The sequence below is a fragment of the Phalacrocorax carbo genome, chromosome 11, assembly GCF_963921805.1.
Source record: "Phalacrocorax carbo chromosome 11, bPhaCar2.1, whole genome shotgun sequence".
NCBI classification, from domain to species: Eukaryota; Metazoa; Chordata; class Aves; order Suliformes; family Phalacrocoracidae; genus Phalacrocorax; species Phalacrocorax carbo.
Window position 1 is genome coordinate 19,803,468 of NC_087523.1, and position 20,686 is coordinate 19,824,153.

Here is a 20,686-nt window from a genome sequence, read left to right on the forward strand (position 1 = left end):
GGGATGATTCTCTGTTGGGATTTCACAGGGTGCAGTTACAGCCCTCAGTACCTGAGTAAACAGCTGAGTCCATTCCCTGAACGGCTTCTCTCTCTCTGGCTGGTTCACTGGGTGTTTGCTTGTCTGAAGACTCACACTTTTTTTCCTCAGGAAGCTCTCCACTTATTTCCATGTTGTCTTGAGTGCCCAAATCAGATCCTTCCTCTTTCTCATCATCGTTTTCACCATCTGTAAGCACAGGCTCGATCAGTATCTGCACCCTGCTCGCCAGGGAATTTGCTGTGCGCTTGCATTCTGCTGCCACGATAAACTCGTCTGTAGGCGTCTCTGGCTCAAACGTGCTGCCAGACACTTCTTTGGTAGGCGACTCGATTTTGAGGGAAGGTGCTCGCACAGGCAATCTGGATTTCTTGGAGCAGTGCTGTGCCGCCTTCTCTTCCTCTGGCACTGGAGGCTTCCCATTGCTTTCACTCAGGGAGTTATTTCTTGTAACTAGGCTGCCTTTGCTCTTGGCATATGTGGATCTAGGAATGATGGAAACCGAGCCCTTCCTTGCAGGTGCTATGTAGCTTTGTTCTTCCTCGCTGGAAGACAAGGCTATTGTCCTTTTGTAGGGGGTTCTTGTTTTGGTGAAGACGCCAGGTTTTTCTTCGCTGTTCTGGTCTTGCCCAGACTGTACAGAGAATGAGCGGCACAGCTTGAACTGCCTACCGTCTGCCTCCACCCAGCTTGGGTCCTCCAGCACGTTTCCCCCTGTCACAGAGTCTGCTCCCTTCTCCCAGAAGTTCTTCAAGTTCTTGAAATGTTCACGATCGAGGCCAATATCCTCCTCTTTGTTACTCATTGATGAGATTGTATAGTTCACGCCTTGCTTCACAACCTGGCTGCTTTCCCTCTCTGCGGTCAGTGGTTTGGGGCTTGTCAGCAGCTTTCTATTTGTGAGGCTGTTCTCTGCTGGCCCCACGTGATGCACAGACTGCTCAGACCTGAGGAAAGTTCTGCTTGGTTTTCTCTTAACTGGTATCTTGCTGGGAACGTTAGTTTCTTCGGGTGGAGTTTTTGCCCCTGCTGTGGTGCCAGTGGCCCCATCAAGAGCTTCTTGAGCTGCACAGCTGGACTGAGGCACAGCATCCTCTGAAAGCTTGGTGGACAATGGAGATACTCCATGACCTACAACAACAACAAATGCTCACAGCCTGTCCTACCACATCACATTGTATTTCCCTGGAAGGTCTGGGCTGCAGCTTCTCAAAGGGAAGCCAGTTTTCAGACGCCACCAATATGTTCCCAATTATTCCCCATTTTGAGACTCTAGCGAGCCTTCTTCCACCTGAAGAAAGCCCTGAAAACCCCAGCCCTTCTCTCTGCAACAGGACATGGAAAAAAATCTACTGAGCTCAAAATTGTTGCTGTGAGTTGGGGATCTGTTTGCAGCTTTGCTTTCCGTTTGACAGCTTTCCTACTGGCTTTTTGCTATGTACCAAAAATACACCATACATTCAAGGCAGGAAAGAGAAGGTAACTTGGATCTGTGGGTTAAGGAGTTGTGAGCCAAGCGCTCAGTTTAAAATGTAGTGAGAGCCAGGAGAAGTTTTAGTCATTGGATTTTTTATTCTTGGTCCCTGCTGCCTTGGGCATAATTCATACAAATGTTGGCAGTGCATTCTTACATGCCAAGGTAAGAAATACTCTTTGTCATTCATCTCTACACACATAAAAAAGTATCTTGTCCCTTGGTGTTTAATGAATAACAAAAATGCCAATGGCTCACTGAACAAAAACCTTACCTTTTCTAGACAAATGCAAGCTGCTTGTTGCACCCACAACTGGACTGATTCCAGTGTCACTCTCTGAGGACGAGACATCATGTATACTGGATCTCTGAATGGAAAACAAAGCGTATCAGTGTATATAAACTGGCAAGGCTGGAAAAATGTATTTTATTTGAGCACAGACACCAGGGCAGGCAGTCTGTGGAGCCCCTGCCAGTAGGTACAGGCTGTGATGGTCCAAGGAATAATGAAACAAAGTAGAGAGGCTGTGCCTATAGTACCTTGTGTGATCCAGAGACCGGGACAGCAAGTCTCGGCTTCGGTTTTGGCAAGACTTTGTGCTCCTCTGAGGTATCAACTGCAGGTGTGCTGGGTCTGTGGGAGAGGAGACATGCCTGAGCAAGGAGACCAGTGGTAGTGATGTGCCTGGTAGGGTGATCAGGCAGCTTTCAACATCATCTCAGTTCTGCTCGGCTGCTGTGCCACTTTTATCTACTGACTCAGCCCAATATAAGGCTGCCCAGAGCTGACGCCTTCATTTATTTTCAGTTACTGCTTGGAAGGACTGGGGAACACGTTAAATGACCTGAACTTGGAGTAAGGATGGGTCTCCTGCTGCAGCCAGTACAGAACTTGCTCAATAAAAAAAATGGTGTCAACTTCTAGGTTTATCCAGATTTTCCCCTTCTGGGAGAAAACCATAGGGAAGCAGCAGGGCCAGAAAAGCCCCAGAGCTACGCAGGAGGGAGATGTATTTCCATGCTACAGCCCAGGAAGGAACAGGCCACACCTCACAGTTCGGGCCAAAGGCATAACCAGATTGATGGAGGATTTGGGAACTACGGGAATGATTATGACAACAATAGCTAGGGCAAAACTATAGTAGAGGATATAAATCTTCATGCCTGGAATATAAGTTAATTACTAACTGCCTGGTAAGTAAATGGAAGAAGCATATTTCACAGGCAGTTTACTTGACTGTTTCTACCACCTTTGGGAGTGTCTAGTGGTGGCTGCTCTTAGATGGAGAACAGAAGTCAAGCTGGTGAGATTTCAGGTGACAATGCTTCGTGCTTAGGATTGAATGAGAAAAACAAAGCAAGCTTTTCAGGATATAATCAACCCCCAAAAAACCCATTAAGACCATTGCTGTGCTGGTAAAGCAGGAGCATCTTGGGCTTGTTGACTCTTCATTAAGCAACACTCAATGATCAGCTGCAAGAGGTTTGGAAGTGTCAAGGCCCGTATTTAACTGGAGCAATTGCCACCTGTGAAGAATGATTCCTCATGCTGCTGACAAAAAAATGCAAACGAGATGGGAGCAACAATAAATGAATATCTGAATACTTTAATGGCTTCTCCATAGTCCACGAATACTGAATGAGGTCACTGATTTGCTCGTTGGAGTGCTTTTAGTGGGCGTTTCTGCTCAGTCAGCACAACGTGAAATCCTACCAAGCCTTGATGGAGAGTGATGAGCACTGGACAGAGAGGTTGGCACCAGCGGGAAATGAGCAGTTTCCTCAAACAGTTCGTTTTGTTAGTGTTGCTCCATGGCAAAAATTAAACAAATAAAACCATAATTACTTTGAAAAAATAACAAGAATATCCTGACATTAGAGACAGCGTCCATTTTCCTGACCCCTTATCAAATCATGCAGGAAAAGACCTTTCTGGGTTAAGCACATTAGCACTTACTTATTAGGGGAGGATTGATATTCTGACAATTCCTGGAAAAGGGATCTCAGAAATATCCTATATTACCTATTACTTATACAGTCTTGGAAACTCAGTTAAAGGCCAGGATTTAATGGGTAGCATTCAATTTTCATTAGAAGTACAAGCAGCAGCCAGAGCATTGCACGAGCAGCGGCGGTTACCTCTCCTCTCCTGCACCAGCAGCGTGCTCGGGGAAGGCAGGACTCAGGGCAGCTTTGCTTTCCAGATCTGTCCGGATGAGCTCATTGTACTCATCTGTAATATAACAGAGACAATTGAGAAATGGCATTTATTTAAACTTGTAATAGCCGGTGTGTTTCATTAGGGGAATGAAAAGTCTTGTTAAATGAGTCCCACAGCACAAACCCTGCAGATTTAACAGGAGGTGGCTGACGGGCAGCTGTGCCTGATGTCCCTGCAGATGGGGGAGGCCCTGGAGCAGCGTTGCCTGTGCTCCCCACTCAGCAAAGGCATCTCTGGACCCCACGAGTCTGAGAGGCCAAAGCGAGCTGTCGCATCACTGCAAACCTTCGCAGGACGCTGCCGCGGCTGTCAATAAAGTTAATCCATTCCAGGAATTAATTTCAGCCATTTCCTGTTTTGACTCAAAGTCATCCGATCTTGGCAAACAAAGGAGGAGGCCAATACAGTTAATGAGGAGATCCCTGTTATTTTTACTGGCACAAGGCTCAACTATATCTTCTAAGCTCTCAAAGACCCTAAAGAAAAAACAATAGAAGACAGAACCCTTTACAGCAGCCTGCCAGGCTGCATTAGACATTTTGCTGGCAAGCAGGCTTTCTTGCTACTGCAAAACCAAAATAACTAAACCCTCAAACAGCGATGAAAAACTAAGCTTAGTCTGGTCAACAAGACCTGCACATATTTATTCACATGCAGCTAGGTCTATTTTAAAGAGTAAATCTACCTGTTACAAAAACTGCCAAATTTCTTTAGGATATAGTTCATTACACAATACAGTAGAATCAGAGGCTCAAAGGATTCAGATGTGACATTAAATAATACAGCCTTACTTGTTATCTGGTTAGAAAACTGCACTAAACCCAAGAGCAAATCAGTCCTACGGACGCGCTGTGCTATCAACGTCACACTGGTGCCGCCCGTGCGGTGCCATCCAGCACCAGCCCACAGATAACAGGGATATCCGAAGATGGAGCTTCATTCCCCCTTGCCCCTGCATCCCCACGGAGAAAAACGTTGCAGTCCCAACAATTCCTCCGTGCCCAGCGCCTGGCCCTGCAGTGCAGGGGACCACAGCAGGCACTGATTGCTCAGGGATGTCTGCGTTAGGACCACGCGTCTGAGACATGCATGAGATGGCAGCTGCGTGGCCCCGTGGTTTCCACAGCAGCGGGAAGTCAGGGAGTCGCTCCTGCTGGAAGACAGGAGTCTGGTTGTGTAAGAACGAAGCAGTTGTAGAGAGCGTGTTTCCGAGAGAGGGACTGTGTTTTGTCCACCTAAATGTTGATGTGTAAAAAACGGCACTGAGCATGGTTTCGGGAGAGACAAGCTGTGGCAAGGCTGGTGGCACGTGCAGGCCACGTCACATGCAGGCACGGGAAGGCACGCTGAGAAGTGTTTACTTATACAGTGAGCCATGTCCTCCTCTTCTGCCCCAGACCCAAGGGAGGGAGAAGCCAGCAGGTAGCTGCTCTGGAAGCAGAGAAACTAAACAAGGAGCTCTCACATTTTCCTTCAATCTGTGATAGTTGAAAAGACCTTGACAACGAGCGACTGCGTTCATTTCTCACCTCACTTCCACTTCCAAAGGCATTGCGTCATATTTGCTTCCCCCTCAGACAGAGCTCCCCCCTCCTGGCTGGCAGAGGCAGCAGGAGATGTTCCCTTCCTCCCATCCAAATCACTGCCCTTCAAAATGGCTCAGCCACTGACACAGCTATACCTGACTTCTATAACCACAAACAAATAGGTTATTAGTACGTTATAATCCATCAAGACAAGCAAAATGCCAATGCTAACTTCAGGATAAGACAGAATAAGAAGCAAATTCCAACAGAAATTAGTAGTGGCATGACCAGTTTAACTTGTCCATATATATATTTATATACATATGTATACAGCCACTCCTGCTCTAACACTTTAGCTGCTTTACTCATTTTCTTCCAGTCTAAAATGAAGACACTCAACATTTGGGGAAAGCACAGATAACCGTGCCATCAGGGCTGACTTGCCTCAGCAGTGGATAAAATCGCCTCTCTCCTAGATGATATTTTGGCTCTCATCCATTGCACACAAGCTCCCAGAGGAGTTATCACCAAATTCACCCATCTGTGCTGCTCTGCAGGCTGTAGTTTAAATATAGGCTATCTATATCTATCTAAAAAGGTGTCAAGACGGCAAGCAAAGGCCCTTATCTCATCTACTTCAAATTGAACGTGAGTTGCATGGCCAAACTGTTTGTAAGGGGCTTCATCCTTATTCCCTGATGGGCCAAGCTCTTCTCTCACCAGTGCCATACTCTTGCTGACACATCAGTGAGAGAAGTGCTCGCCCTCATGTGTGAAGGGAGGTAACCTATACGGTAACCACTGCAGGAGCTGAGCACGCAATAGGCAACAGCGAGGTGAAAATATGAGCTGCAGAATCTTGATCCTCAACCAGTGCTGTAAAATGGCTGTGGGAAAAGGAAGAGAAAGGACTAAAGTCACATTATACCCATGCTTTACCAAAATAAGTTGGAGAATAGGAAAAGAGAAAGAAAGGGAAGAAAATAAGTTGAAGAAGACACAAAAAGGGCTAAATCTAACCACAATTGCTAGAGTAATTTAGTAACATTGCTTCTTCAAGTAGTACATGTGCAAAGACATAACTTGCATATTACTGCTATATTAATAAGGGGATTATTTTAGATGACAACCTGAAATCACATCTCGTACTTGCACATCAGCAGTAAAAGTTAAATCTAAAACCAACAGTACTTCAAATTTTGCTTACTGAAATGGACTGCAAGCTAAGGGTGCTGACAACCCTGGTAAGGCAAAAGGCAGACGAATCCAATTAATTGCTGGCTACTAGCTGGGCTGCAGATGACAGAGCATTCATCTGACCTGGGCCCCAGCAGAGGCTGCTGAAGCGTCTGTCTCTTCATGCAAAGAGGGCGCAAGCACAAATGCACATGCTCCAAAAGCAGAACGTGCCCTGCAGAAATGGCCAAGCAACTGTTGAGTTGGAAAAGGTTTTATATATGTTTTAGCATTCTGGAGGGATGATAAAATAGAAAATTTAATGACATTATGAATCCTTAATACCAAGGATAAAAGCAAATTCATATGAAATATGATGGGCCAGTTCTGCATCAGAGGCTCCAATGAATCTATGCTAAGTTACAAGAGCTGTCAAGGGTAAGTAAAAAGCAAAAAGAAAATGAGGCGCTCAGTCAGTGAAGTTCCTAGCCAGCATTTAGCTTTGAGAATGTGTCTAAGTAATGTGGAGCTAAGAGGTGTATACTAATCCCAGGCAATTAATGTTACAGAGATATCCTGGCCAACGAGGCCACCAAACAAAGGAGTGATCTATATTGCTGCTACCCCACAGCAGGAACGGGCAGCTGGGCCCAGGGTAGAGGGCTGAACTGGTGGAGATCACATTGGAGTTTTGGACAGATGGAAGATAACCCTTTATCTATGAGTAGCCTTTATTGCAAAAGAACAGAGCCCAGTTATAGGGTCCTTATATTAGGGACTGCAGTCGATTTTGCTTAGAGATGTCTGTCAGGGCTTTGGTTTCCCCAGAGCAGCGGCAGCCAGTAACCCACCAGCCCTCAGTAACCTGCGATTACCCGCCCTGACAAATGATCAGGGAGGTTGTGTGAGACTGGGCTGCAGTCCCTCAGTCCTGCTGTGGAGTTGGTTGGCCTGTCTTCATGTTGAGGACTGGATGTGAATCATCCCCAGTTCTGCTTCACACAAATGTTCAGCACGAAGTACCAGCTCCAGGCTGGTTACGTCTGGACTCAAAGCAGAGTCCTCTTGTTTGACAGGGGGCTGATCTTTTCTCTTCTCTGCCCTGAGCTGCCAAATCTGATTTGATTTGTTTTACATACCACCATGAGAGTTCATCTGCATGTCAAACAACATGCAACACATCTGCTTTGAATGAGCACATGGTCCCAGACGTACCCTTGCTATAGCGCAGCAGCCTGGCTACCATTCAGACCTGGCCCCAAAGCCCTTTTTACTTTGAAAACCATGCTGTGTCTTGGATTATTCCCATGTAAAAAAAATAGGCATGGACCATCATGCCCCTCTCACAGTGGGCAAATGCTTGCCAGGAGAAGAGAGGCACCCCCCTCCCTTTGCAGAGATGTGATGAACCCACCACCCTGGAGGCCTGCGAAAGCAGCTGGCTGCATGTTTTTGTCAGAACGCTCTAGGAATCGGGCAGTGTTTGACCCACACATATCAGTTTGATGCCAGAAATTGCCCTACATCACCCCTTTCCTTTGTTGCTTCTACATCAAGAAATTATACCAGTGACCTCTGACAAACAGACATTTTAGAAGAAAGAAGCTGTAGGGGTAAACAGGCATTTATTTCACATAGCTGGTAAACAGCTTTTGCCTTATTTTTCCTTTGGGCCCTGATTTTGATAATCAGGTATTTTTCTTCTAGTACTGAAAGCTTGGCTGAGAATCCCCTTATCACAACACAAAGGCTGGTCCCCAACATGCTCCCAGTATAGGAAGACCCCCATACTTGACCACTTTCTTCTATTTTGTTAAGATGCATGCTAACATACTTACTTTCTAGTTTGCCCTTTTTCCTTCTAATCGATGCCCGAAGTAGATCTGACCCCTCTAAGTCTTCCTGAAACCGTTTTGCCTTCACTTCTGAAAACCATTCACCCGTCACGAACTTCTTCTTCTTTTCATCCTTGATGGTGCCCTGTATGCGCCTGAAAATCAATGAGAATATTACACATCAAAAAGATCTCTGAGGTTTTGACTTCCCCTGAGATACCTTTGAAACAGTTGTCCGTATGGTTCACCTGTCTGATACTATGAAGAATCCAGAGATTATTCTCTGCAATCACAAGGGCAAAACCAGCATTAAAACAAAAGCTTATTTATTCTTTATCTGAAATGGGAACAGCACCTTCTAAACACAGGTCTTCACCTCTTCCAAATTTTACAAATCCAAATCAGAGTAACCTCGTGAGGAGATCTGTCCATTTGCTTTGCAGCCCTGAGGGTTTGGGAAGGGATGGGGCTGTTCGCAGGTCTCACACTTCTCAGTTTTGTCTATTAATCCCTTTATGAGCCGCAAAGCCTTTTGGATCAAATCTGATGTAAACCATGGAAACAAATCATGTTATTTAGGGGAGTGACTTGTCCCTGCAGCATTCTCCCTGGACACTGCTCCTCTCCCTGCTCCTCCTGCCATGCCAATTTTGGCACTCAGTTAGCTCTCCTTCCTGAGCACGGCTTCTCCTACTGTAACTTGCTTGGGCACACCCAGCACTGGTTTTTGGCACCTAAACCCGCCAGTGCTCTGTTTGCTAGCCTGTACTTTTAACCCTCCTCTGGTTATTTTGTTTTCACACCACAGCTTGCTGAATGAGCTGCGTTTCAGCTGGCACTGCCTCCCATGGCTCACCACAATTCAGGGTCTCTGCAAGACCCGAGAGGGCAGAGGAAGCTCCCACCTCAGTCCAGTTCTCAGCAGGAAGAGGGGGCAAAACCCCAGGTAACTGTGGAGCCTTGAGGGGCCACATTTGGCTACCTAAAGGCCAGAAGGAAGTAGGTGTGGGGTAACGGGGCTCCACCTCTGCGGGCAGCGCTGGGGGGCCCGGCAGGACAGACAGCCAGGGAGCTGCACACCTCCCATCTAGGTCAGGGCTGGATCTGCCCCCGGGAGGGTCTCGAGGTGCCGGGCCAGAGGAGATGCAGGAACATATTTTAATCTTGTTGACACCAGATCAGTGTAATGCCACTGACTTCATTTTGCTCAGCAGGCAGGTTGTGTTGGAGCCAAACATGTCCACACATGCACCAAAGGTCTTACTGCACATAGCCATACTGACAGCAAGGGGCACTTGGCACCACCCCAGTTAGGATCTAACTCGCTTCGCTCGCAAATGAAAGCCGTCTGTGCAACGGCTTCCAAAGAGAAGTGAAACAAAACCAAAATAATCCACTCTTTTCCCCAAACCTCCACTGCAGAGCAGAAATTTTACCACATTTCACAAAGAGAAAAAAAAAGAAGAAAAAAGGAATACCTTTTTGAAACAAGAGCATGCGGACACATACACCTCAATCCCAATCTCCTTGCATGCCACCACCTCTCCCAGCGTCCCCAGCTCTCACCTCCAAGCAGAGGCCAGGCACAGAGGCTCCCCGGAGCTTGCTGCAAAGCCACCCGCTCCCCCTTCAAGCCTTGAGCAACCCTCCTACATGGGGCTTACTCCTTTTTGGCTCAACAGCAAGTCAAAGACTGGCATCCTTAAGAGGGGTAAACTGGCACAGGGCCATCCACACTCACTGAACTACTCATTTCGTACCACGGAGAGTTTGGTGCCAGCTTCCTGAGCCTGGTGCATACTGTCAACCCAGATGATCTAATGGCTGGCATTTAAAAAGTGACAGCAGCAACAAGCAATCCCAGTCAATCAGACCTGAGCTCCAGCATGGCCAGTGGCAAGCGAGCTGAACTGAGAGTGATTCTTGGCTCTGAAACGGCTCCCCGCAAACCTTTGGCAGATCATGTAGCCTCTCCTCTCACTGCCCCTCTCTGCCTGCACAACAGATGCTGCACACATGCACGCACACCTTGAAGAGCACCGCAGGGACGCAAAGCAGAAATGGAGATGTAAAGTTTCATTGTAAAACACTCCATGGGGTTTCTGTGCTACCAAGTGAGGAAAACAAGGCAGCAGCTACTCCCCTCCTCAGACCTCTGAAACCAAGAAATCAGCATCTTCCCCCCCAGAGCAGGAAAGGGATGATTTCCCTTGGCACCTCTGAGGGCTGCTGAATAACTCAAAAGGAGCGTCCAGCCCTGCAGCCCTGCAGAGAGAGGACGGCAGCAACAGCAGGACGGCTGAGAAAGCAGGAGGTGCAACGAAAAGATCCGTCGGGGTCTGAGCAAGAAGGGACAGCACTGCTGCAGCCTGCACCTCTCCATGTGGCGCACACACACACACACAGAGACACTGACACACACAGTCCTCTCTAAAGAAGTAAAAACATCCCCCCCAGGGGAAGCTCACGTCCTGCTGTTATTGCGCGCACTCTCACCTGATGCGATCCCCGTCCTTCTTCTTCAGCTCTGCATCTCTCTGCAGAACCTTCATCAGCTTCTCATACTCCTCCTCGGTCAGGAAGCTCAAGTCCAACATCTTCCCCGCAATCTTCAGTTCTTCAGACAGCTGAAGCAATGACACACCAGGAACTAATCCAGCCCAGACTGCCGCGATGCCATGGGCAGCCCCTGTGCAGCCCGCCCTGGTGCGCTGTGCAAGACGTGGCTGGAGAAAAAGGACTTCACAACAGCATGGCTTGGGTGGAAGTTGCGTTAGCACCTGGACTTGCACTTCCAGGCTCTTTGCTGGCACGTTTCTCTTCACTGCATGCCTTCCCCTGCCAGAGGAATTCTCTCAGCAAAATTATGCTCCTTTGCTTTTCTTCAGGCAGCGATTTGGAAGCCAGCGTCAATCAAACCGGCAAGCACAGGAAGGAGCGAGCTCGCCGCCCGCCTTAGCTGCCTCAAGAGGCACGAAAGCTCGTCTCACCAGCGGCAACCCCAGCACCTCTGGCATGCGCTTTCTTCAGCAGGGAAGTCTGCCTCCGTGGAGTTCAAGCATCCCTGCAAAGCAATAACACCAAGATGCCTTTCGTGATAAGCACGACATATGGGAACCGAATGTGTACATTGGGGGTTTTTATTTGTTCTTCAGCACAAGTTCCAAAACAAGCTGCCCTACTTTTTTCTCCATCCTACAGCTCCTCACGTGGTATTAACCTAACCAAGACAATATATTATTTTAGCCACCTTCCTTCTAACAGGTAAACAGTCGACTCAGCATGCTACAAGCAAAATATGCATATAAATTACCGAACTGCTTGCTTGCTTTTCACTTCCATTCTTTCCCTCACTTCTTCCTGCCCTAAATGAGACCAAGGATAAGCAGCCAGCCTTTGTAAAGCAATTAGAAAATGACAGAACAGCAACCTGCAAGTGTTATTGCTGCATGTAATGCTATAAAATACCAGAGGCTGCTCGTTTTCTAATACGGGTGCACGTTGCTTTATGATGCACTGATATTTGTTATTCAAACAGTACGGGTGCAGATCACTTAGCGTTTCAACAGACATCAAAAATGGCCAGAGGCTGCAGGGCATAGAGGAAGAGTAAATCGTGTGTTGCTTTGCTACTTTATTCCTTTTTCCCTCTCCTGGCTAACTTGAGGGCAGTAAGGCACACCTCCGAGGGAGCAGAAGTTCTGTTCGTGTCCAAGTAGGCAGTTTCTACCTCACCAGATGGGACTTTTCCACTGTTTCCAAGCCCATCAGGTGACTGTGGGTTTCATTACACTTGACTTTTATTTTCCCCAAAGCCACAGCCCTGGGAGTCAGGTCATTAAAAATTAATAAATCCCAGCTTTCATGGCAATCATGATCTAAAGGTCATCAGGCCCATTTCCCTAACCTCAAGGCCTGGATCACCCCTACTCTCTGTCTCTCTGCTCTGCCCCTTTGAGGATGGCAACTGCAGCCCTCCTGGGGCTACCTCTTCCAGTGCTTAGCTAACTGGCAGCAAGCAGCTTCTTCCTATTGCAACCCCAGATCTCCCTGGTAGAGTTTAGCCCATCCTATCTGCACGGGCATGCTCCCTCTGCAGCCGTCCTCACAGGGTTTTACACTTCAGCCTCCACATTAACCAACCCCAGCTCCTTCAGGTTCCTCAGAGCTCAGACCTCAGAGGGGTCTTCATCATTTTTGTCACTGTTCTTTGGACTGCCTCCACATGGTGCATCTCTGCCTTCAACTGGCAGATCCAAAGTCAAGCACAAGTATTTCAGCTGAACTTCGCTCGTTTGACATCATTTCACAGATTTACATTATTTTATGGATGATACATACCCAAATGTTTGCCTTTTTCCTAATGGAGTAATAACATGTTAGACGAAAGAATTGGCATCTGACCTTAATGCTTACAAAGAAATACCACAGAACATAAAAAGGCTCACGAAAGGAACAGGCATTGTCATAAAAACTCTGTAGTTATTTGAAAATAACTTTTGGAGGGAAGGAAACAACATTTCATATTTCTTTGAGGCAAGTACAGCTGTGCTTGTCACACTACAATTCCAGCCTTTATCATCTGAGAAACTAGCAATACCACTCTAAACAGTTAAAACAGAAACAGTAATAAAACCCAGATGAATCTGTACTGTTTAAAACTATGTTTCATTCAGCTTGGCATGGCTCTTCCACGCTTGGTTCCAACCATCTACTCTCTCTGGCTCTCAGGTACAAACCTACTTCTACAAAGACATTTATAGAAATTTCTGGGACAGATTTTATTTTAATAGAAGTGTCTAGGGACACAGTTTTCACAGTATTTGCTTCCCTAGAACTTTTATTTATTTTTAACAAACCTATGGCATGTGGGCTGAAAGTACTTGAGAAAACGTTTTCAGCAAAGTCTCATATTTATTCATTAGTACAGTAGTCAATTAGCAAAAGAATAAAGGCTGCTTCTCTGTATGTAGCCTTTTTTTTTTCCCTGAGTATGTTTTATCTCACTGGAATAGTTAGATTAGAAGGAAAAGATTAACAGAAAGCAAACAGCCAACTCATTCTTTTGTTTTAAATAGTTAAAAATCAAACCACTTAATGCATGGGCTGTGGGAAAGCGAGCTGGTCCGGGAGACCGCTCCACCTGGAGGTTTTGCTGGCAGTCTCAGGAGCTGCAAAGCTGTCGACCCAGGCCTGCAGCAGGAAGCAAGGCTGGGAAATGATCTCCATACGCCCCACGGCCACGGGGCTGCTCCTGCTGCGACTTGAGCCCTTGCAGCCTCTGATGGGTGCACCACGAGGCTTGAAACAGGAGAACGCCACCATTAACCACTCAGGCACACAGCGATCAGGGAGCGTGTTATTTGTTCACTTGGGTCTGCAAGCGCAATAGATTAAGGATAAAAATCAACTGACATGTACAGTGTATTATCAGACAGGCACGCTGTGCCGTACCTAACCATCGCCCGCTCCCCCAGATTGCTTAATCCCAGAGCTCATGTTTACACTCCTTAAGCAGCACCACACAGCTTTGATTCGCCGTGTTAGACTGCACATAACCTTCCCACCTCTCAAAGCCTTGTTAATAAACAGTTCAGAGACCACAGGTACGATGCAGTACACACACTTAAATCGACACATTCGTAAGAAAGCCAGGACCTCACACAGACGAAGCCACTTTCTGTGTGTCCTGCCCAGCCCACTTGTCGCAACAAAGCAGATGGGCAACGTGGATTATCATGGCTACATGGAAGTCCATAAATCTGAGCAGAGGAGCACACTGGACATTCAAAGGACTTTCTTCCCCCTTACTGCTTTTCTGGCAGAGAGAACATCACAGAGATCAGCTCGCATGCCCAGCCGTGTTGACAAATGCTGGGTGTGGAGAGGGTGTGGAGACAAGCAGAAGCAAGACTTATCATGTGGCATAACTGGCTCCATCTCTTACTGTGCTGGCTTTTGATTTCTTGTGGCTGCCACCCCAAGAAGCAGCAAATGCTCTGGTCACTCGAGAAGATCCGTGACGGTGCATTACACCACTGTGCAGCTTGTCAAACCCAGAGCCCAAGCATTGGCAGAGAAGCGAGGCCATTCTGTTAAAACAGCTTACTGGGACCTCTGCATCTCATCTCCCAAGAGATTTCAGTGTCCAGTTTAAAAATACAGGAAAAGGCCATACACAGCTAGACCGAAGGTCCCTGTAACGCGCTAGTTTATCTTCAACAAGGGCTAGCAGCACAGGGGTAGAGAGCGTACAGTGAGCCATCCTGCGCTCCAGCCTCCTGCAAGGTACGGGGCAGGGACTCCTCGAAGCAGGAGCAACGTCTCTGCATTTCACAGATTCTTCTAATTACTTCCTGAAACTCACATTAATTTTAAGCATTTGCAATATCCTCAAAACCCCACAGTCCCACAGACTCACTACGCTTTAAATGAAAAAGTATTTGCCCTTGTTTTGTTTTGAACTGCCACTTGCATGCTTCATTTGATATCCCCAAGTGTTTTATTAGAAAACCCAGTAAGGATTACTCTGCATTCACTTACTCCGTGTTGCTCATTTTGCAGACCCGTGTCACGGATGAGTTTCTCTTCCAGAGGAAGGAAGTTTGTTGTTTGCTCATTCCAGGTGTTACTCAGGGAGCTTCGATCATTCCTCACACCCTTCTCTGCCCCATATCTAGCTTATTAGAGAACTGCTTAGCAGCATCTAGGTGCGAAAAGGCTTTTCCCAACAGCTGCAACCCCTGGTATCTTCACCTGCAAGACTGGTTTTGCAGTGCCAGGAGAGGTGGCGTAAGCTGTGCCCAGCTGCAGCTCTGCAGCCAAGAGCTAGAGAGGCAATCCCTGCCTCTCATGGGGCACAGCCAATGGCTCTGCCAGCCCCTTGGAGACAGGAGAGCTCTGATCACCTGCAGAAAAGCTAAGAGGGATACTAGTAAAAGGAATAAACCTTCCCTTTGTCAGCTGCTTGGGCTGTGTACCAGCAAAGAGCAGTGCCACTCGGGGAGAGCAGCGGTCCCACATGTTTTGGAGCTGATGGCCAGAAAAAGACCAGGTGCTGAGCACAGATCCGGGGAGATTCCCATTTGCACCAGCCAGACATGGAAATTTGTGACCTGTCCAAAACTGCTCCTTTCCCTTCAGCAAAGCATCAAGTGGTGGTATGACACGCATTCCCCTAGCACCAACCCAATATCCAACCCCTAAAACTGAAGGGGCAAATAAACACCAACCTTTCGTTTGCAGAGCAGAGCATCCTCTCGCGGGGAGCACACCTGCATCGGGGCACACCGAGTGAAAGCGCGTTCGCACGGCCTGCAGCCTGGACCATGCTCATTTCCTCGTTCCCTGGGGCTTTGCAGCGTGTCCCCACACATGTGATCAAAACCAACTGAATTACCTGTGCCACCAGTCCTGCCTCGTCTCACTCAGAGCCTGCTGGCCGCCCAGGTCATGGGCATGCACCTGCGCCCTCAAGGAAAGGCTCAAGAAGGTGCTGTTCTGGAGCGCTTCCCAAATAAAAAAAAAGCTTGACTAATCCCATGCGGGGTTTCTGCAGCAGTAAGAGTTATTTATGAAAGAAGTTATGTTACAGATCTCTTGCCTGAACTAATATACCCTCTCTCTTCAAGTTTTTCTTTTTATTACAGTGGAGAAGGGTGGTGTTTGGTTTTTTAAAGTAACTCCTTCAAATAGTTTTATCAGGTGAAAATTAAATGCTTGCTTAGCCTAGCAAGCAGGAAACATAGTCCCTTTTGGAAAGGCAGACGCTGAAGGGGCTGCCGCCTTCTTTGTGCTGCATTTTCGTTTTATTTCTGGGAGGTTTAACTCAGCTCCAGCTCAAAACAGAACTATGTTAATGCTCTTCATAACTAACCTGAGCACAAACTGCTCAGATGCACAGTACCAGCTCAGCGCTCTTGCTGTCATCTGCCTACAGACATGAATTATCTATAGACCATCTGCAGGGCACTCCAGTCTCCGTTCTGATTTCTCAGCATGTACCTTTCCTTCCCAATGCTGCACATCTTCCTCAGCACTGGGATGTGCACAGATTAATAACATACACCACAGGCCAAGCAGAATTTGTTGGTTAGACACTGCTTTGCATGCAGAGGAAGAGGATGAATTTAGGAACTTCAACCTAGCAATTTGGTAGTCAGGACCCATGAATGATGACAGTATTTAACACCCCAATTTCATCACCCAGGTCAGTGTACGACCATCCAGACCCACCTCACCCTTTGAGACGTGGAGCTGTGCAGGGGTCCATGTAATAAAAGATATGAAAACATCTCTACCCAAAACAGCAAAACCCGGAACAGATAATACTGACCTCACCAGACTATTCATAGCCAGATGAAAATAGCAGCAAGCTGGAAAGGCTGATTGCCTCTGTCCATACCTCTTTATCACATATCCTTTCACAATGTAAGGAAATAACCTCCTTTTGCTTTACAATGTGTGGACACTTCCCAGTAACTTTATTGCTTAAGGCAGCTCTTGTAGAGCAGGTCAAAACCAAGAGTAGCATTGTATTAAGAATGATGGATGGGGTCCTGGCACCCACAGTCATACTGCGGTTCCCAATATACGCTGTAGCTAACAGTCCAAAACTGCCGTACCTGTACTGAGCCCATGATCTCTCCCTGTCTCGTGCTGGAGGATCCAGCCCCGCCCTTCCTCCCAACTTATTTCTTCTGCTGTCAGTACCTGCGCAGAGGCGTTGCCATTGCTATTGTACAGGCAAAACACTGACACCCATTGTAATGCTCATAGGCGTCATGTTATGACATTTGATTGACCTCCTTTAGCAGCAGAGATGAAATAAAAAGCAAACTATAGGATGGTCTTTCTCTCTGGGAGGGATGGGCTGAAAATCAGCATAACACCTCCTGTCCATGGGACTGTGTCTCCCTGCCCCGAGTCTGGCGCTGCAGCCGCAGCCAGAAAGGGAGCAGTGCAATCCCAGTTCCTACGCAGCGCAGCAGCTTGCTGTCGGTTGCAGCCGGCACCAGCCACAGTCACCGAGAGAAACGGCAGTGCTGGGCTGGGAAGCCACGAGCCCACGGGGTGGCTGCGGCAGAAGGGAGCCAGATGTGTGAGTCTCACTGAGACCTGCAGCAGCTCGACAGATCTAAGTGCTTCCTTTCACACACGGACAAGCCCTCCAGGTACAATAATACAGACAGAACCGGTATTGCACAAGGCTACAAACATCGCTCTTCAAGTATCAAATTGCTGGATAACAGCGAGTGCCGTCAGTGGAACCTTCACACCGAGACTCAGGTGCTCCTGAGGCAGCCGAGGGCTGTCCCGCTGAAAAGGCACAGGGCTGAAGGGCAGACATCCCCAGCCAGCTACATTCTGCCTGTGGTCGCGGCCACACCACTAACCCTCTTTCTCCCTCTCTGTGCTCACATCTCTTCTCTCACTGTCATGAAAAAAATACATAAAATACCTGCCTTTTGGTTAGCCATTGTGAAGCGAAGCTCCACAGCATCACAGCGAAGCTCCACAGCAAGGTGCACCATTTTCTCTCAATTTGCAATCTGCCACTTGTAGCTATGAACTCTCTAGTCCTTCACAGACTGACAGCAGCTGTGAGCTAGGAGAACAGAGAATATATTTAATATAACTGTTTTCTGAAAAGCTATTCCACTAAAAATGCTGCGGCTGCACTGCCTGCAATGCTATTTTGTCTGACTTGTCCCAGTGAAAGGAGAGAATAGAGGTCTACTCTTCCTACCCAAAAAACTCCCAAGCAACTAGGTCATATAGAAATGGCCTTCAGATGAGAGACAGCTGATAAGATAAAGAACAACTTCAAACAAATCAGGCAGTTGCAGTCGCCCAGAGCAGTCCATGTATGAATACATCTGTTATGAACACACAGGGAATGTCAAGGCCAAATTCTGTCAATGCCAGGCTGGTTTAGTCTCACCCATCTCCAAATGCTAAAATTACTCAAGCCTAACTAATCACAGGCTTTACACAGATTTTCCTTTATTCAGCCAGGGCTGTACATGACACGATGTGCCATTCCCACCTCAGACACAACGACGAGCAGCTGGTGCCTACCGACAACCACCACCGAGGGCAGCTTTGGCAGGCTGGAAGACAGCAGCTCTGACCCGAGCGATGGCTTTCCACTCCAGTGCGCACCCCGGAATAAAAACACTGCTCAGGTCATTGGGAGCCCAGCCTTGGGTGGTTTCTCTCAGTTTCAGTCATTGTCTCACACTACACTTTCCAATAATGTTCAGAACGATGGAGAACCTCAGCTCTTTCATTAAAATCTTTTTCCTCCTCCTCCTCCTCCTCCCCCTGGGCAGCTTTAGTGAAGGATATCCATTGATCAAGAACGGCCCTGAGATGCTTTTAGGGACATAGGAATTGCAGGAATTTATCAGAGCAATAAGGTCTCTAGCCCAGCCCCTTGAAAGCAGCCAGTAGAAGAAGTTTTAGAACAACACCACAATGCTAAGCCAAAAAACTGAGTGAACTCCCCTATTCAGGGCATGTGGGGAATGCATAGTTGAGGAAATGCTCCACTGACCACGTTAGAAGCGGGTAAACTCTGCTTATTTTCACTCAACCTCAGAAATACCACTGCTTCCGAAGAAGGTGAGACCCACAATGTTACAGAAGTTTTTGTTAAGGCTTCAGTTTCCTTTTGTAAAAAACAATGCATAAGGATTTTTCTCCCTTATGAATTTCTACCCAATGCAATGTAACTGTCACATGAGTAATTATCTATACTGAACTCTACCCATCTCCTTCTAGCACGGAACTGCATGGGTGGAATTTGCATTACATACAATTTACTTCCTTTTAACCATTTCTAATTAAGTGAATCATCCTACCTAGGGTAAACAAAAGACTGAGCTTTGCAGTCCTAACCATTATTTCCTAGAGCCAGCATTGCCAGAAAAAAAACCACCAACCCATCAGAGAAGTGTGACTAAGACTCCTTAAGGTCGACGTAGCCTTTTACTGGTAATAAAGCAACAATTCAACACTTTAGTTTAAATATTTGAGACTTTTGTTTATTGCAAGGTGGGGACTATCTGTAGATCTTGCAGGATGTAGTTCGTTGTAATTCTGCAGATTGCCAGAACACAAATAAACAAGCACCGCCACCTGGGACACCGAGGCATCCTCTAATATCCCATTGAACAAGGATGGCCATGTCCCAGCTGCAAGAGAGGATGCGAGTGTTTCAGAGGCCTCGCTACGTCTGTCACCCAGCCAAGCCCACTGCCTCTGCCCAGCCCCAGCATGGGCAGGGTGTTTTGGTGGAGGCGAGGGGGAAGCGCTCCCACACGACCGCTAAATGCACTTGGCTTTGGGGTGGGGGGCACAGGCTTGCGCTGAGGTTTGTGCTAAATCCGCACTTACATCCTCAAGAAAACAGAGTTTTAAAAGTATTTGCAATTCACTGTTTATTAGTTTGTAACTAGCCTTTGTCCCCACGGCTTATCTGTGAGCCAGTTTAGAGCTCCTCAGGCAAGTCATGCTGCATTTCTGCTGCACTGGCGTTTCCATGAGAGAAATGTCCTAGTGTCCAGGCTGCCCTCTCAGCCAAGGCAGAGAAGTCACCCTGTATCAGCTTTAAAGAACCCAGCTGTCCTGCTAGCAGTTTTTTTAGACGCCACGTGTATGAAGGTTACTCCTAAAAGCATCTCCTCAGCTGTTATACTTGAGAAGGCAACAAAAAATAAATATATGGTAGCTACAACGAGAAAATAGCAGCTTAAAGCTAGACCACTGGAGGTGAAGGTTACGTGTTTAGACTAATCATCTCCCTGTCCCCATTTGTCAGAACCTGGATATTTTCCACATGAAAAAGGGAGATGGAAGATAAGTTTTAGCTGAGTTCAAAGAAAGAAACCGCAGGACTGGAAGATGAAGGAAAAAGCAACCACCCGTGAGAACGTCTGCCTTTATTTTTGACCCTGACAAATATTTGCTGACCTCAACTTTGCTTCCTTCCAAGTGTAATTTCTCCACGTTTGCCTCCAGTGGTGACAAGTCATAAATTGCTTTCCTGTCCCTGCTGGTTATGCCCCAGTAATACTGAGCTTGCAACACCTGCCCGGCTGTCCAGAGTGGGTTAGGAGCCCTTGGAATCAGAAGCCATTTTGTCGGACAAAACTCAAACAAACAAAAAAAACCTGGTTTTGTAACACAGTGGGAGCTCAGGAGTCAAAAATCTGTGGGGCCCAATTCCTTTGTACTCCTTTGCCTGCTGAGCTCGATGGCATGTGGCAGAGCGTGGTGCTAAATCCCATGGGAAACCAGTGCTGTTTGTTTAGGAAACTTTGCATGCTGAGGGATCCTTCCTTCTGGTCAACGATTATTTTTAAGCCTCAGCCACGCCTGGATGATTCTGAAATAACTCAAAAATGGAATG

General features: G+C 47.2%; 1 protein-coding gene across 5 annotated transcripts in view; it reads right to left on the reverse strand.

The window, feature by feature from the left end:
- Positions 1 to 20,686, reverse strand: part of LOC104049123 (synaptotagmin-like protein 1) — a 38,002-nt gene that overhangs the window by 13,800 nt on the left and 3,516 nt on the right. The window contains exons 1-7 of one of the 5 annotated variants that reach the window (XM_064463324.1): positions 17,736 to 17,996; positions 10,768 to 11,335; positions 8,275 to 8,426; positions 3,653 to 3,746; positions 2,054 to 2,147; positions 1,788 to 1,881; positions 52 to 1,170 (exon numbers count right to left, since the gene is read on the reverse strand). In XM_064463324.1, the coding sequence (XP_064319394.1) occupies positions 52 to 1,170; positions 1,788 to 1,881; positions 2,054 to 2,147; positions 3,653 to 3,746; positions 8,275 to 8,426; positions 10,768 to 10,868 (1,654 nt within the window). In that variant the 5' untranslated portion in view covers positions 10,869 to 11,335; positions 17,736 to 17,996. Of the gene's footprint in view, positions 1 to 51; positions 1,171 to 1,787; positions 1,882 to 2,053; positions 2,148 to 3,652; positions 3,747 to 8,274; positions 8,427 to 10,767; positions 11,336 to 14,814; positions 14,914 to 15,503; positions 15,527 to 16,895; positions 17,673 to 17,735; positions 17,997 to 20,686 lie in introns of those variants that run through there. The other 4 variants (XM_064463327.1, XM_064463328.1, XM_064463326.1 and 1 more) reach the window with 4 other exon arrangements.